The sequence below is a fragment of the Bombus vosnesenskii genome, unplaced genomic scaffold, assembly GCF_011952255.1.
Source record: "Bombus vosnesenskii isolate JDL3184/JDL3185 unplaced genomic scaffold, Bvos_JDL3184-5_v1.1 scf7180000013431, whole genome shotgun sequence".
Lineage (NCBI taxonomy): Eukaryota > Metazoa > Arthropoda > Insecta > Hymenoptera > Apidae > Bombus > Bombus vosnesenskii.
The window spans coordinates 173,299-189,339 of record NW_022883046.1 but is presented as its reverse complement, the minus strand read 5'-3'; the positions used below and the strand labels follow the sequence as shown (position 1 = coordinate 189,339).

General features: G+C 49.4%; 1 protein-coding gene across 1 annotated transcript in view; it reads right to left on the bottom strand.

Annotated features, from left to right (window-relative positions):
• The window catches only part of LOC117238064 (protein dachsous), a 43,598-nt gene that overhangs the window by 3,454 nt on the left and 24,103 nt on the right, over positions 1 to 16,041 (bottom strand). Inside the window, exons 6-15 of the mRNA XM_033502631.1 lie at positions 15,390 to 15,668; positions 14,791 to 15,014; positions 13,826 to 14,492; positions 13,312 to 13,662; positions 10,548 to 10,874; positions 9,976 to 10,462; positions 6,270 to 7,215; positions 5,891 to 6,176; positions 2,487 to 2,783; positions 26 to 482 (exon numbers count right to left, since the gene is read on the bottom strand). Coding sequence (XP_033358522.1) covers positions 26 to 482; positions 2,487 to 2,783; positions 5,891 to 6,176; positions 6,270 to 7,215; positions 9,976 to 10,462; positions 10,548 to 10,874; positions 13,312 to 13,662; positions 13,826 to 14,492; positions 14,791 to 15,014; positions 15,390 to 15,668 — 4,321 coding nt within the window. The remainder of the gene's footprint in view (positions 1 to 25; positions 483 to 2,486; positions 2,784 to 5,890; positions 6,177 to 6,269; positions 7,216 to 9,975; positions 10,463 to 10,547; positions 10,875 to 13,311; positions 13,663 to 13,825; positions 14,493 to 14,790; positions 15,015 to 15,389; positions 15,669 to 16,041) is intronic.

The window sequence follows — 16,041 nt, the reverse complement described above, 5'->3', positions numbered from 1 at the left end:
AACGTTAAAAATCGATCGTGCTTACTTGTCTTTCGTTTCTCTGTCGAGCGTTCTGGAGAGAATCAATTTGCCTCTGGATATTTCGAACGTTCCGCTGTCATCGCCGGCAACGATGGCGCCGTCCAAAAGGTCCACGTCGGACAATCTCATCAAAGTGGTGCCCCTCAACGTATTTTCTTTCGCAGTGACCTTGTACTCTTTGCCGGGCAAGCTGCTCTTCAAGCTGCTCAATCGCACGACGACGGAACATATGGACGAGGCCGGTGGCTTACCGTAATCTTCCGCTACGATGGCCAACTCCACCTCTTTGGGCAAAGGTCTTGGTATCGCGGTACGATTAACCGTCAGAACGCCGGTTGCGGGATGCACTGAGAAACCTTTGGTAGCTTTCAGCAGATAATATCGTACTCGACTGTTGTCCTCTGTAAGGTCGTCGTCGGTCGCGTTTACCGTCAGAATTTCTTGCAAGTCCCCTCGTCCTTCTGCAACGACAAAAAAAGAATGACGAAAGTGAGAAAAAGAGAAGAGCTATCGATCGTAGGCAACCGTACGAAGTTTCCCTATATCGAGAGTACGATAAAGCGGAATGTAGATGAAAAAAGCTAAGTATTTGCACCGACGTATTGGGAATCGATCGTCGGTCGCTTCGGGAGAGTATACTTGAAAAAGCGCGCGGGACAAAGATCGAGGGATCATGGGCGCGAGGTCAAGTACCCTCTCCACCTCTTTTTGTTGGAGGTACCACGTCCTCGAGCAGCACCACCGCCACCACCAACTAAGTTCTTTCTTTTCTTGGTAAAGGAGGAGGATAAGCCGTCCTGACATCGGGCTGAACGGAAGTATGAAATAATAACCAGTTATATAAATCGCTCGGGCGAGCCGTGGGGCCAGCAGGATGGAGCAGCTCCGCAGCTACAAAAATCATTTCGATGCGTTTCAAATCGTCGGATAACTCGGCATTAATGTGCCAAGTTGCAACCTAAAGCGAAAAAGGAAGATAAAGAAGAAAGCTGGAATGAAACAGGAGAGAGAAAGAAAGGCGGAGAGGAGGGGAGGCTGAAATAAAACTTGGTGAACGCGCACCCCCTTGGGGATGTCCGAGGTGAGGAGGTAGGACGACCTCGGAGGAAAGGGAATTTGAACCGAGAAGTGACAGGTACTCTATAATTATTGCGAGACGCGTATGACCGTGGAGTATGCGTGTTCGCATCACGATTTGCAGTGGGACGAATTCTTATTACTGGCCGAGCTTCATTAATCCCACCTTCTTTTCGGAATATATCCTGCCTTCCCCGGACAGTTTAATACGATTTTGATAATCGCCAGATTAACCCGTCTTCCTCGTTCGTTTATCACGATATAAATGATCTGCGCACGATTCCTCCCTAGTGAGAGATCGGAAAGAGTGTCAGCGAGAAAATTAAACCTTGCTCGCCTATTCTCTGGAAATCCCGCGACAAAATAGCCCTACTAGAAGCGGCGTCATCGATCAATTGCGGAGGAGAGTATTTTTTAAAACGTCACTCTTGACTTTCCCACTCTATTTACGAATCTACGCGGCGAAGCCCGAGAGGAGACGAAAAGAGAGATGCAAATTCGCGAGGCAGTCACCATCGGAGCTCCCCCCTTTCAACTCTTTCCACGTCCACCTCCTGCCAATCCAGCCTCCCCTGTCACCCCTCTGCCGCCCACCCAAATGCACCATTAGGCGCGGGCCTATGTATTTTTAATAAGTTTCGAGAGTCTTCGAAGCCGGCGATCTCGGCCGGCGGTTGCAACGAAGGCGGCTTTTCGGCTGCCTCGCAAACGGTGTCCTCGCGTTTATTTATGTGCGAGGCGTTCGCAATTCTCCTCGTCTCCCTTCTGCTTCCTCTCCATCTCCCTTCCCCTCCCCCTTCGTCCCTTCTCCATGCCGTCTTTGCCATTCCTTTTCACCCGACCCCCTTTCTCCCTCTCTATTCTCTGCTCGCTGTGTGCTCCCTTCGGCGTTCGAGTAGCTAGCTTTTCATCGATCCTCTCCTTCATCCTTCCATTCTCCTTTCCTTTTCGTCGTTTTCGATGCTCGTCCCCCCTCGTCCGGCTTCTTCCGTTCTCTTCGCTTCTCTTTTCCGCGCTTTATCTTGGCGCGGTGTCAATTCGAGTTTGGAACACGGGCAACAAGACAACGTGTGTCTACTAAAAACCAGTTTTTAAACTCACGTTTATTTCGCGCCGAGAGACTTGCCTCGGGCCGTCGTCGTCCCCCTCGACATCTTTCTCTCCCTTTCCCTCGTTTCTTCGAGCCCCTTTCGCCGCTATTCCTTCGACGGAATATCGACCGAATAGGTTGCAACTCGTAGCTATGTACAGTTCACTGCGATCTCTTCTCCTTCAACGTTCACACGAGTCTACTACCTTCGCTTCGCAGGAAACTCTCCGACCAGGTTGGTACGGTATGTGGCAAACGATTCGCGGATTCGAAGAAAACGGCCACGAAAATTACTTACCAGGCAGCGTGGCGATGTAAGCGGATTGCTGGAACCGTGGAGCGTTGTCGTTGAGATCCATGACACGAACTATCAAGTCCGTGGTCGCCTCGTGAACACCGTCGCTGGCGATAACTTGCAAGCTGTATTCCGACCGTGTTTCGGCATCCAAACGTCTTCGGAGAACGACCTTGCCTCCGTATCTATCGATACTGAAAGGACCTGGACTGGTCACGTTACCAAATCGATAGGTCAGAGCCGGGGAACTGTCCACGTCGTTCGCCGTGATGGTGGTTAAGACGGTGCCAACAGCGGTACCTAACGCAAAACATATCGCAAATGAAATTCAACTCGTTAGAATTTTACTGAAATCGGGAGGAAAATAGCGTTAAGTTCGTCGAGCGACACAGAACGTCCGCTCTTGATGAACCATTTAACTGGAACATTGAATGGCAGCCAGTTCATCGTGGTACAATGCCAGACTCCGTTGTTACTGATGAATGGCGTCGTTATACGGGCCAACCCGCTTCCCTTGATCTTTTTATTTTCGGCCAGAAGCCACTTTGTCACCGCCAGACGATCATGTGCGATACGTATACAGAGTATTATATATATATAGAGCGGTGTTGCAATCTCGGCCGAGCCAGACCGAGCTCTTCCGCGAAGTTAAAGACAGTTCGAGGGAGTCGCGTTTAAAATGCATTGAATCCTTACTTATCGGCTCTCTCTATCTCGCTGGTGCTAAGAAGAACGCTCGGCGAAGATTCGGTCTGCGGATCGTAGGCGATAATCTGCAGTTTGCCGTGAGCAAATTGTGAGAGAGATATCTACGAGCGGCCACTGGATATTAGAAATCGTACCACCAAACAAAAGTATCGTCGTTACTGTGAGGAACGATAACGTTTAAAATAGAATTTCGCGAAACGATAGAGACTGGACAGAGATGAAGGACGAGCAGAGCGATACACGCGCCGATAAAGGAATTATTTTCCGATGAAGTGACGCGTCCGAATGACTCGGGGACTAGTTGGCACGCGGCAGCGTCCGCTCGTAAATTTCACGGGTGATCGTTAAAGTCGTGTAAATCGGTTTCGAGAGCGGCCACGGCCCTGAATGAACGCGTGGCTCGCACTGTACGAGCTCCGCGCCGCGCCATGCCGGTAGTGTTCCTCCGCCACGCCGCGCGTCATGCCACGGAAGTCGAAACAAAGATCTCTCTATCGGTGGATGTTCTCGTCCGCGTTTCCGTTTCTCTCTTCAAGCCCGCGGTATTCCAAGAAACAGGCTGAGAGAGCAGGCAACCAGCACGTGGTAAAACTCGTTGCTCGCGAAATATATAAATTCACATCGGGTACTACTCGATCTCCGTAAGTTATATCGCGGTAATTCTGATTACCGGAGGTCCTCGGTATTCGCGGATTGGCTACGTAAATACGAATACGATGTCGGCGATGTGCTCCTTGTACGGAAAATGCGCTCGTCGGTGGTCTACCATTGTTTCGATTTCTCGTGTCAGTGCCACTTTCGGAACCGATACGATCGATGCTGTCGATTAAATCCTCCTTTGGATACATGTGTACGTGTGCAGCCGCGTACGTGTTCCCATCTAGCGGACGCGAAGGAAGGCCCTTCAGGAACAAAGGCGTGGGCTATCAAACATCGGCGAACCGCACCTCTCGTTTTAGGCTGAACGATAATTACATACGCCACGTTCACCGGGATAATTAAAAACAATTATCATGCGCTTCGCTAAAATATGAACGGACCCGACTACGAGATCGTTTTTTATCAGCGCGCGGTTCAATGAAGTAATCGTGTCCTCGATTTCATCGATTACTTTATGCCACGACCAAATTTTTCGCAATCGATCGCATCGCAACGGACGTAGAGACCTTCATCGAGGCCTTCCACGTCATTGTCGAAGGGATACGTAGTCAAATCTTTGAGGTGATAATAAGCGCGTAAAAAGGCTGCCACGTTTCTGCATATTTAACACGTTACGCGATTGCGCTATTTAAATTCTATCGAATGCTGCATCCTCAATAGGGCTGCTATGTAGTAGTCTGGTTTACAGCGCGTTCAAGTTTTACGATGATACAAAGTAGATAGCGATCTCACGTTATTCCGTTCGCGTGAGAGCGCACGTTGTTTTGCGTTGAACCTTAAAAATATACAGTAAAAACCAAAAGAAAGACCGATAAGATAAGAAAAAACAACGAACAATCAAAAAGAATACAACAAAAACGTGGACGAAAGAAGAAAAGAAGAACAGGAGCAGGAGAAGGGGAAGTACTCCCATATACTAAGAGCGGAAGGATGAGAGGCACAAGAGAACGAAGTGAAGAATACGAAGCGCGTTTAAATCTCGTCGTCCGAAGACGGCAGAAAGCGCAGAGAAAAAGATATCGTACTGGACTATTAGAAAATTGTTCTACGTGTAGCTCTGATCAATTACTTTTACGTATCGTCTGCTCATCTATTTTTTTACAGTCTATCGCCTTCTTTCATGTCATGTTTTTTAACATTTTGATCGTTACTCCAGCGAAAAAGCAGGTCTGCTCGAAAAGGTAGCAGCGCGAAGCCTGGTGTTTACGCGTTAAACTGGAGGCCACCTTCGCTCGGTGCCGTTTCATTGAATCGTATCTGTCAATGAGGAACAATATGAAACGAATGTGAAGGACAAACAGCGTGGAACAACAGGAAGAACGAAGACCGCGAATTATTCAAACAGGCGTTCGCAGCCTCGCCTAAGTTATGCAGATTGTTCCGAACAGTTGGACTTTAATGCCGGCATAAATCCTTTCCCACTTAACTTTATACTTTGAGAGTAGTATGCACTCCTACCTCTGGTATTCGTGTCCCTTTCTTTTTTCCATTGCTCTTACTTTTCCCTTTCTTTGATCCCATCTCTTTTTCTCTTTCGTACACTTGCGTTCTCGAGCGTTTCGCCTCTCACAAGATACACTCGGCTTTGCCACGCGGAAACATCTCTTTCTACTTTCGACCAACCGATCTTTCAACAAAGTCGTTTAGAACTCGAGCGAATCGATGCTAACGAATTCCACGTAAAATAGGATAGTAAACGAATATGAAAATTCGATCGTTCTTTTCGAAGAGCGTCTGGTTCTGGAGTTATTGACCAACGCCGTGTTGGTCGTGAGGGAGCTAATTGCCGGCCGCAATTAAGCCGAAATTAAGGAGGTGTACGCGTATTCGTGTTTGCCCGTAATTTGTTCGCGCACGATCGCGACCAGATGAGACAAATAATCGGTGATTAACCTTCGCCTCGACCGTACACTGAGAAGAATAAACGCCATAATTGAACTATACGACCGGCATAATTAACTCAATGACATTTATATTCTATCTTTTGCTATCCTTCTGACCTTAATTTAGCGTCGTTAGTGATAATTAACGTGGCTTACCTTCGGAAACGGAGATGATACTGTGCTCTGGAAAAGTCGGTTGATTGTCGTTGATATCGATCACGCGGACGCTGAGAGCAGCTGTTCCGGTCAACTGAGGATTTCCTTGGTCCGTCGCGATTATCGTTAGTCTATATTTCTCTCGTATTTCTCGATCGAGGACGATATTGGTTCGAACTATGCCGCTGTACGGTGGACTGATGGTGAACGCATTGTCCGGATTACCGTCGACGATATGATACAAGATTCTGCTGTTCATCCCTTGGTCCGCATCGCTGGCCGAAAGCTATGCAAACGAAACACGCGTATTATACGCCTCTGGCTTACAAGCTAGTGGAAACTTGTAATTATTGTTAACATGTCGACGTTATATTTTTACCTTGACGACAAAGTCTCCTTTGACGTTGCCTTCCAGGACCGTTGCCGAGTACTGTGTTTGAGTGAAGATCGGTGGATTGTCGTTGACGTCGGACACCTTGACTACAACTTTCACGTATGCTTCCAAAGGATCGGGACCACTGGTTCTAGCAGCTACAGCGAGCACATGCTGCGAACTTTCTCTAGGTTTCTCCTTGGATTGCTGTCCTTCCAGAGATCTACCCCATGAATTCGTTCGACTGTCATCGGTTTGTTCTTCCACAGGTTTCACCCTCATATCGGTCCACAACTCCGCGTCCAACCTAGAGGGATCATTCACGCGCAACAACCCGGTATCCTCGTCGATGGTGAACGTGCCAAAGTCGTTGCCCGATCCAAGGGAGTAAGAAACGTGTTGTCTTCTACCATCCGACCGAACGGCCGAGACTTGGACCACTTCGGTGCCAGCCGCAGAATTTTCCTGAATAACAACTTCGTACGACTCGTTTTGAAATTTCAACACTGGCGCCAAGTCGGCGAGATCTCCGACTTGAAGTTCGATCAATCCTCGAGTGCTTTTCGGTGGATTTCCTTTGTCCCTGGCCAGCACCTCCAAGTGATACGTCTTGCCGTTATCCTGCGACAGAGATAACGCCGCAGTAACGGCACCTGTGCTTGGGTGTATCCTGAATTTAGGCTTCTCTTGCTCGTGCAGAAAGGAGTAGACCACTTCTCCATTGGGACCGTCGTCGGCGTCGGTCGCCACTACTCGCAGAATGTTCTTCTCTGGCTGAGTGCCGATCGACACGCGGGCACGAAAGGGATACTCGTCGAAGACAGGGGCATTATCGTTGACGTCGCTCACTCGAATCTCGACCGGGATCGTGGTACTCCTGGCGTCGTACTTGCCGCTGTCCGTAGCTACCACCACGAAGTTGTAGGAACTTTGGCGTTCGCGATCCAAGGGGCTGCGGAAAACAATCGGGCTAGAGATATTCGATGGATTGAACGAGTGACGAAAATTCGCGATAATTATGGACAAAAGGGAAAGGAAGAATTTTTTGGCGGGACGGACAAGCCGGAAAGCTCGGTTACATTAGCGACTGGCGAAAATTACGTTCGGTTCAGAGCTCGTTTCCCCTGCGCATCAGATGCATCTTTAATTCTGATTTACCGGTCAATAGACGATTGTTCGAACCAGGAGAACGGGCCGGATTTAAGGCGGAAGGTGGCAGCGCAGCGTAGCGCGACGGCGGATAGCTTGTTTGTCTGACGGAAGCCTTAATCGTGCACAGCGATCTTGTGTAATCCACGTCCGCCATTACCATAACTCTGCGGATCCTCCATGGCGGCTCGCTGGTCGCCGTTTTGTGTCTTAAATCGCGCGAAAGCCGGGGAAGGTTGGCTGTTTTTTCGCCGTTACCACTGAGCGAATTTAGCGTCCCCGTCCTCGTGAGCTATACGCCTCGAGAAATCGCTATATCGACTTAGGGCTCCAACTCTCTCCCTCCTTTTCCGGATTTCTACGCCTCCTCAACTGAATAGTTCAGCGCGTTTTTAAACATCTTTTTCCCTTTGGCCGGCACTCTTGCCGCTATCTAGAATTTACTCGCTAGGAGGTATTGCTCTCCTGCTTCGATACATCCGTGAAACCAAACGGCGCGACGTCTTTATCGCACATGTTAATTCTAATCTAATTATACTATCGTGGCAAATTTTTCGCTCGACCCACGACTCGAATGCATAATTTGTTCCCATTGAAAGTAACCGTTTAACGAGTAACATTCAATTGTCGGATATTTTTTCTAGGATCCCGGTCAGATAACAGCGATAAAGCGAGTCAGGGGTAATTTATCGTATCGCTGGACTTTGTCTTTATTAGCCGCTTGGAAAAGTCACGCGAACCTTGCGAATTCGCGAGCCGGCAATAAGCACCGGCTGAGCTCGACAATGTCTTTGCCGCGTATACGCTGCCTGCTTCGTATGTGCACGTAATAACCTTTAACGAGCGTAGAATAATAATCGTGCGCCGGTAGCGCGCAAAATCGACGCGGTTATTTACGATTTAACCGAGCAGAGCCGAGAGTCGACTCTCGCTGCTGACCGTCGCACCGTGCGATTATACGAGCGCGGCTATTTTTATTTACACCGTCTAGATGCGAGATAATATTCTTCGAATCGCTTCTGTTTGAAAATCATCACCTCCGCTAGGATGATGTCGCATCGATGTTCACGGGATTCGTACCGCTATGGTTCGATTAATCGTCGAGCGCAACGTTATCGATACCGAATCGTCGTTCCTATTCAAGTTAGTTATCAATCCCATCTCTTCCGGGTGGTCCTGGGAATGGACATGGGGAGAACTTTTATACACCTACTCGTAGCGAACCTCCGCGCTGCTAAACCCGCTCGGGCCGCCGAGGTAACAGCAATAGCAACAATACCAACAACAACGCGATACAACCACGCGGTTGGTGACTACCGATTGGGAAGAGGAACGAGCGCCGGCAGCAGCCGCGGAGCGAACGACGGAGAAAGAAAGTTCGTCCGAACAAGTGGTGGGAGGAAAAAGGGACGGAGAAAGAGTCGCAGACAGAGATCGCGAAAGAGTGGCCCGACCGGGATCTGGTTTTGCATATCAGGCTTTTTGCCGGCTGAAATAATGCATTGAAATGCCACATGGTGCCCCGCTGAAATGACACACGGCTGTCGCGCGGCAAAAGTACGCTTCTGCGTGCCTCCTCCCGACTACCGACACCCTTCATCCTATAGATCTCCCTATTTCTCGGTTTGCTGCTTGTTTGTCTTTCCTTTTTTCTTCCGTCCTCGTTCTTTTTCTTTTTTGCCTTCCTCTTCTTCTACTCCTCCTTCTAATTTTTGTCTCTCTTCAACGATCCTACGTACTCGTCTGCGTCTCTATCGAAAACGGAACCAGCACGGCCGGTACCATTCGATGTCGTTTCGACGAACGAACTAACAAAAATATAGAAGCTTTCGTTTCGCTGGGGATTACGCCAGTAATAACGCGGCAAGATTCGAATGGTGACGAGATCGGAGTTCGTGAGACCCTCGGTGAAATTTAATCAACAGTGTTCGACCTTGATAGAACGGAAGCTACGGAAGGACTGGAGATTTAACGACGTCTCGCGATACGAGTTTATTGCGCGCATAATCGCAAAGGGCAGAAGGGCACAGAAGAGAAGGACGAGAAGGGAGATGCGGGCGAAGAAAGGAGACAGGAGAAGGAAGAACACGTTGATCCGTGCCGACGGGTTATGCATATGGAATCAACTAATCGACCACAGTGCATCGTTCGCGAGTCGCATCGACTGACTTTATAATTCTACAAGGTTCCTAGACCTTCCACCTCCTTCCATCTCTACCAACTTCTTGTCCGATGGTTTTTTTCATTTCTGTATTTTACCCGCTCCTCCCATGCGCCTACTCCTCGTTTTATGATGACAGTACCGACGTAATATCCCACCGGCGATCCTAATCTCACTCGCAATAAAGATTGCGCAGTAATTAACGCCAGGATGAAATTAGTTTGCTGGAAGAGCTCGCGAAAGAAAGAATTCAATGTGGGAGAAGGAACAAGACGTACGTAAAGAGACTAGGACGAGATCACCAAAAGCTCAGTGAAAACATTGTTCTCGGATAAAGACTGAGTGAAAAAAAGCCTTCGTTCGGTTGTGATAGTTAAAGATAGAGGATAGTCGGTTACTCACCCAGCAGTTGTAATGACGCCCGTTAGGTTGTCAACTCTGAATAGCCAGCTCGTTTCTTCGCCGATGGCGTAGGTGATTTTTCCATTCACTCCTTGATCCGGATCCGTCGCTCTCACGGACATGACGCTAGAATCTGGTGCCACATCCTCGGAAATAGTTGCCACGTACTTGCTAGGATAATAGTTTGTCGGGTAATTGGAAGACCCATACGAGAAACCGTTGGACAAAGCGAATCCGGGATACTCGGAGCTTGGAACAGGCCCTCGAGGTCTCGATTCGGTATACTGATTCTGAACGAATGATGGAGCGTTGTCGTTCACGTCCAGCACGATTACGGTTAAGTTACATCGTGTCTCCAAGCTGGGCCGACCTTTGTCCTTGGCTGAAATCGTCAGGATGTACTTGGATACCGCTTCCCGATCTAGATTCGACATCGACAACATTCCGGTTATGGAGTCCAGGATGAACTTTGCGCCAATGTTACCACCTAAAAAGCCACCAGAACAATGAAGCTTGTATGTATGCATAGATGGACGAAGGGAAACAGTAGGTGGAACCTCGAAGCGTCTTACCTACGATACTATAATAAATTTCCCCATTTTTTCTCTCGTCGAGATCAGCCGCAGCGATCGTGTGAATCACGGAAGTCCCTTGGTTCTCGGGTACGGCGAGCGTGTAACAGGAACCTGGTCGAAATTCGGGGCTGTTGTCGTTTTCATCCATGACTAAAACTTCGAGCGTGCTAATATCCAACAATTTGCTGGACCTCGCTAAAATCGGAACGGAATAGTGGGACACTTCCTCGCGATTCAGAGGTCCACGCAGGGTCACTAGACCGTTCGGTGTAACGGAGAATTTGTCCGCGGCCAGATTGCTTGGAATACTGAAGCTGACGTTACCTGCGCAATCATATCAAAACCTTCGTCAACGTTCCAGTCGATATTTTCATCGATAGATGTTCAACGCGTGGAATAAAATTAAGCTCTTTTTTTTGAAGTTACGGTCAACCGAAGCACGTTACAAGAAATTAGGACCACGCGACCGAGACTCGTTTCCTCGCAAGACCATTATCCTGTCGGATCCTTTCCGAAAATCTGAAATTATTGGTCAGTTTGCATACGTAAATGTGTGCCTTTAAAGCGAAAGCGATCGAATCCCTTGGTCGGAGATCGACACGTAGCGCGAGGCGATAAGCTTCGTAAATTCCTGAAAATACACCAAGCAAATTCGATTCGCGAAATAGCTTTGTTCTTTCGATTACCGGACACGGATCGAAACCAGGAGTGAATGGGAAATAACAAGAGAGAAGAAGGAGATAAAAAGCAAAGGATCTTAGCCCCGCAACAATTATACTCAACGCGTTACGACCGCGAAACTACGGATGCTTGCAAAATTTATACGAGAGAAAATCGAGATTTAGGCGGGCACGATCCGCGAAACGCGGTCGAATAGGAAGAATATCGTTTCAAGGAATACCTACCGGTGGTCGCGTTTGGCCGTATACAAGGAAAACAATCAAAAGTGTGGTCGAAACGAAAGAATTTTACGACAAATCCGAGTACGGAATATTCCATTCGCGTGGTCATCGTTTTCACTCGAAGGAGTGACGTCTTCCGGTGGAAGCCAGAGTTTAATGCATTCGTTATTATACACAAATTCCGAAGGACGGTGCGCATTAAACTACCGCGGCAATACTTTTAGCTAACATAGAACAAAGAGACGCACTAGCGATCGTTCGGTATTTCTCTCTCGTATCGTGAACGTGGCCAGAAGAGCATTTGGCCGGGTCTCGTGTGTATTACGTATTCGTAGACGCAGCAGAACGGTAGTTACGGTGACGACACGCACACGCTCGTGCCGCACGTACGAGGGTGTCGGTGTTGGTTGGAACCGGTGATTTGCCTATGCGTACTGCGGCAAGCTGGCGGCACGATGATATACGCGGCCATTGTTTCGCCCTGTCCCCTTTCGTTCTTCCTTTTCATCCGCCCTCCCTGCTGCGATGCGGCGCGGTGGCTCGCTAGCGGTTCCGGACCCCTAACAGCAACCTCGTCCTTCGGGGTATCTCATAGGGACGCGGAACCCTTTGCAAGTTGTGCAGGGCGCGCTAATGCGCTCGTCTGATACACGGGCACCGGTCTAGATAAGCGCAAAACGAGCGATATACCATATTGTCGGTCGCACAGAATGTTTTGCTACGAGACCGAGAATACCTAGTAGATTTTCTGCGCACGCTTTTAGTGATCATTATGCTCGTGCTCTGTCTCATCTGCTTTACGGTCCGTTTTTCTATTCGAAAAGTGGCGGCCGGAACTGAAGGTGGAGAAAAGGCAACGCGGAGGAAAGCGGAGCACCAAGGAGCGCGGTCACCTAACGCACACCGTCGAACCTCTATCTACGAGGATGAAATTTTCTCATCGGCGGAATTCTCCGAGGAGCTTTTAACGTGGCGGCAAGCAACCATATTGTGGGAGAAGAGAGAATGGTGTGAGAGAGGGGGAGAGAGAGGGAGAGTATCGCGCAGACGTAGCACGCGGATGGAACGCACTTTCGAACAGGAGGGAGCCAGACCGAGAGTCGTTTCGCTGAATTTACTATAATGTCCGGTACCAGCCAGATTCGAGGCAATTATTCGTGGTATTTTCATAGCAGAGCTTTCCTATTAGCAGGAGTGGCCATTCGCAGCGGTTATATTCCTTTCTGGCAGTCCGACATGTAGGTGGCACATAACTGCGCAAACGCTGGCGCGCGGCGACAGCCAAACTCGAAAATCCGTGGAGCAGAACGTAGAAGAAGGGATGGAAAGAGATACGAGAGAAGAGAGGGCACAAGCCGGGACAAGATAGCAGAATGTAATTTCACCTTCTGCTGGTATAGGGAGCGCTAAATTGACAGCCCCTCCTGTTCCGTCGCACTTTATGCAGCGACGCACCACCGAAACAATAAGGACGCTCGCGGAACACCTAAAAGGATAGCCGCGCGAGAGCCCCATTTTTGGTCCTCCCGTGCATCCTTGTCGTACAACGGCGGTGTGTGCGTGTACGCGAAAGAGATCGATAAGTTTCGAGGCAGCCGAGTTCAGCTTTGTCCCTTCGCATTATCCTTGCAAGCGTTAACCGAATATACACGGTTCTATCTGATCATCTTTCGCGAATGATATACGAGCATCGGCGGATATTTATCAATAAACTGACCGGTTGTAAACCCAACGCGAGTTTTATTTCGCGTATTTAATGGGAATAAAATGGAATCGAGAATCGCGATCTTGACGATCCGCGCGCTCGCGGTTCGCCAGTCCACGATAACTCTTTGAGAGAGATCGCGGTGCACGCTTACCCTGATCGGCGATGATAGGACCGGCGACGTTTAGAACCGGTGCTCCGACCTGGAGGTCTTCTGAAATTCTAGCTACGGGGTTGGCGAGCAGTAGCCGAGGAGGTCCGTTGGTCTGTCCAGAAGCCAACGTCAGAATCAGCCTGAGAGTGGACTTGCGCGGTGGGGAACCGTGATCGTTCGCCGTAATCTCCAGCTCCGTCGACCTTACCATCGGCCTCTCCAGGCTCACTATACCAGATTCGTAACCCACCGAGAATCTCGCCTCCTCGTTCGCCGATGTAATCACATACGATACACGGCCATTGTCACCTGCGTCTTTATCCACGGCGACCACTCTCACGAGCATCGCCCCTGCAACGATGCCAATTTACGATAATGCTGCTTTGTAATTGAATCGCCCGTCTCTGCGCGTTAGCGCGGCAAACTGAAGCATCTCTACGTGTTTAAGATTCGATTAAACTCACTCGTTGCTCTTGCCTGAAAGAGCTAAATCGCATAGCAGAGAGTCACTCACCTGGTAAGAGGTCCGGCGTGACCGCGACTTTGGTCGATTCCGGGGCAACGAAAACCGGGTCGTTGTCGTTCTGGTCGAGCACGATGATCCTCGCGGTCACGGTCGAGGCTAGTTGCTCGCCGGGAGGAGCGCGATCGGACGCCTTCAGGATCAGCATGTACTCGGCTCTTTCCTCCCTGTCGAGAGGCCTGGCCAAGGTTAGAGCGCCGGTCAGCGAATCGACCGCAAAACTACCTCTCGATGGAAATTCGGCCACCAGACCGTATCTAAGATCGCCGTTCAAACCGCTGTCCAAATCGATGGCCGTCAAATTGTAGATGGTAGAACCGATCACCGCCTTCTCCGAGACTCGAACGGTTATCGGATCTTGCGGCCATCGGGGTGGATTGTCGTTTGCGTCTTCGATCACGATCTTCACCGAGACGGCGATGCTCTGAGGGTTGCCGATCGACGTGGTGTCCAATGCGCGAATCTCTAGGTGGTATTCACTAACGTTTTCGCGGTCGAGAGAATGAGCGACCACCAGCTGACCGGAGCTACGATCCACATCGAATGCTGGGAACTCGCTGATGGGTGTCAGGGAATCCAAAGTGAAAGCCACGCGGCCTGCTGGACCCGCTCCCGACACCGATCCCACTGCTTGTCCGATACTGGCGTCCTCGCGTACCTAAACGAATCGAGTTACGCGATTTTTTCCTAATTAGTAAGATCGTAAAAGCCGAAGCAGTAGTTTGATTCCGATTTAAAATGCCCCTTTAAAATTTATCCCTTTCCTCCGTAATTAACTTTTTACCGCTTTGCGAAAGAAAAGTTGTCGATGCTTGAACGCCTTCGAACGTGCGCGCGCGCCCATCCTACGAGATGCTTTATCAGCCACGATGCTCATAAATCGCGCGAAAAATCCGAATGAATCGACCAGTGAACGAAAGTTGCATAGCGGTGGCGACGAGGTCGATGATACTCACGTTAAAGGCAAGACTGCTGCTGGTGAAGGTCGGCCGGTTATCCGCCAGCGCTAAAACCTCGACTCTTAACGCGCGTATACCATGTCGCGGTGGTCGGCCTGCATCCGTCGCCTTTACGGACACCCGGTATACGTTCCGTTCCTCGTGATCGAGAACCGCCTTCGTTCTGATCATGCCGGTGATCGGATCAATGGTGAAAACGTTGTAACCATCCGAGTCTCGGTCTGTAGAGGTTAAGGTTAGTCATGAGAGTACGATAATCGACACTCGGTGAAAAACTCGCGTGATCTCGACAGTGAGAACGAATAACGTTAAAACACCATTAAGGAAATAGCAATATTACGGTTATTCAAACTCGTTAAGCATGTATCCGACTGGCTCGAAAGGGTCGAAACGACTCGTAAACGTTCTTGAGAAAATCGGATGGCAATCCTAACGAGAACGTATAAACACAACCCGTTCGAGTTCGTCTTTAAGACCGTGCATAATTGTCTTGGTAATTGGATAACTAATTTCTTCGAGCGCGCTTTCTTCCTTTTCGTGGATCGAGACGAAATCGCTTCGATTCGATCCGTGTTTCTTCGGCTGTAACGCATTACCTTTCAAAATCGTGTAGGTTACGGACGCATTTTCGCCGAGATCCGTGTCCAACGCTCTAACCCTCGCTACTTCCGTTCCCGGTGGTTGTTCCTCCCTGACGCTCACCACGTCCCCTTGCGGATCCACGATTTCGGGCGAGTTGTCGTTCACGTCCAGTACGGTAACCTTCAATGGTACCCTGGCCGCTCTGGACGGGGTTCCTTGATCTCGTGCCTCGAGGACCAGCTCGTGCACTCCTTTCGTTTCCCGATCCAGCGGCTCTTTAGTCGTGATCTCGCCTGAAAATCACGAACGAAAAGATGAGTCGCGTTTCGTTCATTTTCTAAGATATCCGAGACGTTTCCCACTCGTATTTATTTCGATTCACCGCATCGACTCTTTAGATCGGTACGAGAATATGCTCGTGATACGGAGCGAGAGACCGCTTATAAATGAGATGGAAATACCGTAAATATCTTGACATAGAATTCGTGTACGTACGTGGGACGGACGATCATCGGTCGACATTGTGCGAGAAAATCGACCTTATCAATTTTCCTGGACAGGAACGATTAATTGGATAATCGCTGTTCATATGCTCGCTAAGAAACGTCCGTTCAAACGCCCGAATTCCTCGGTCGCGCCTCGACACCGGCTATCGTATTTCGTTTC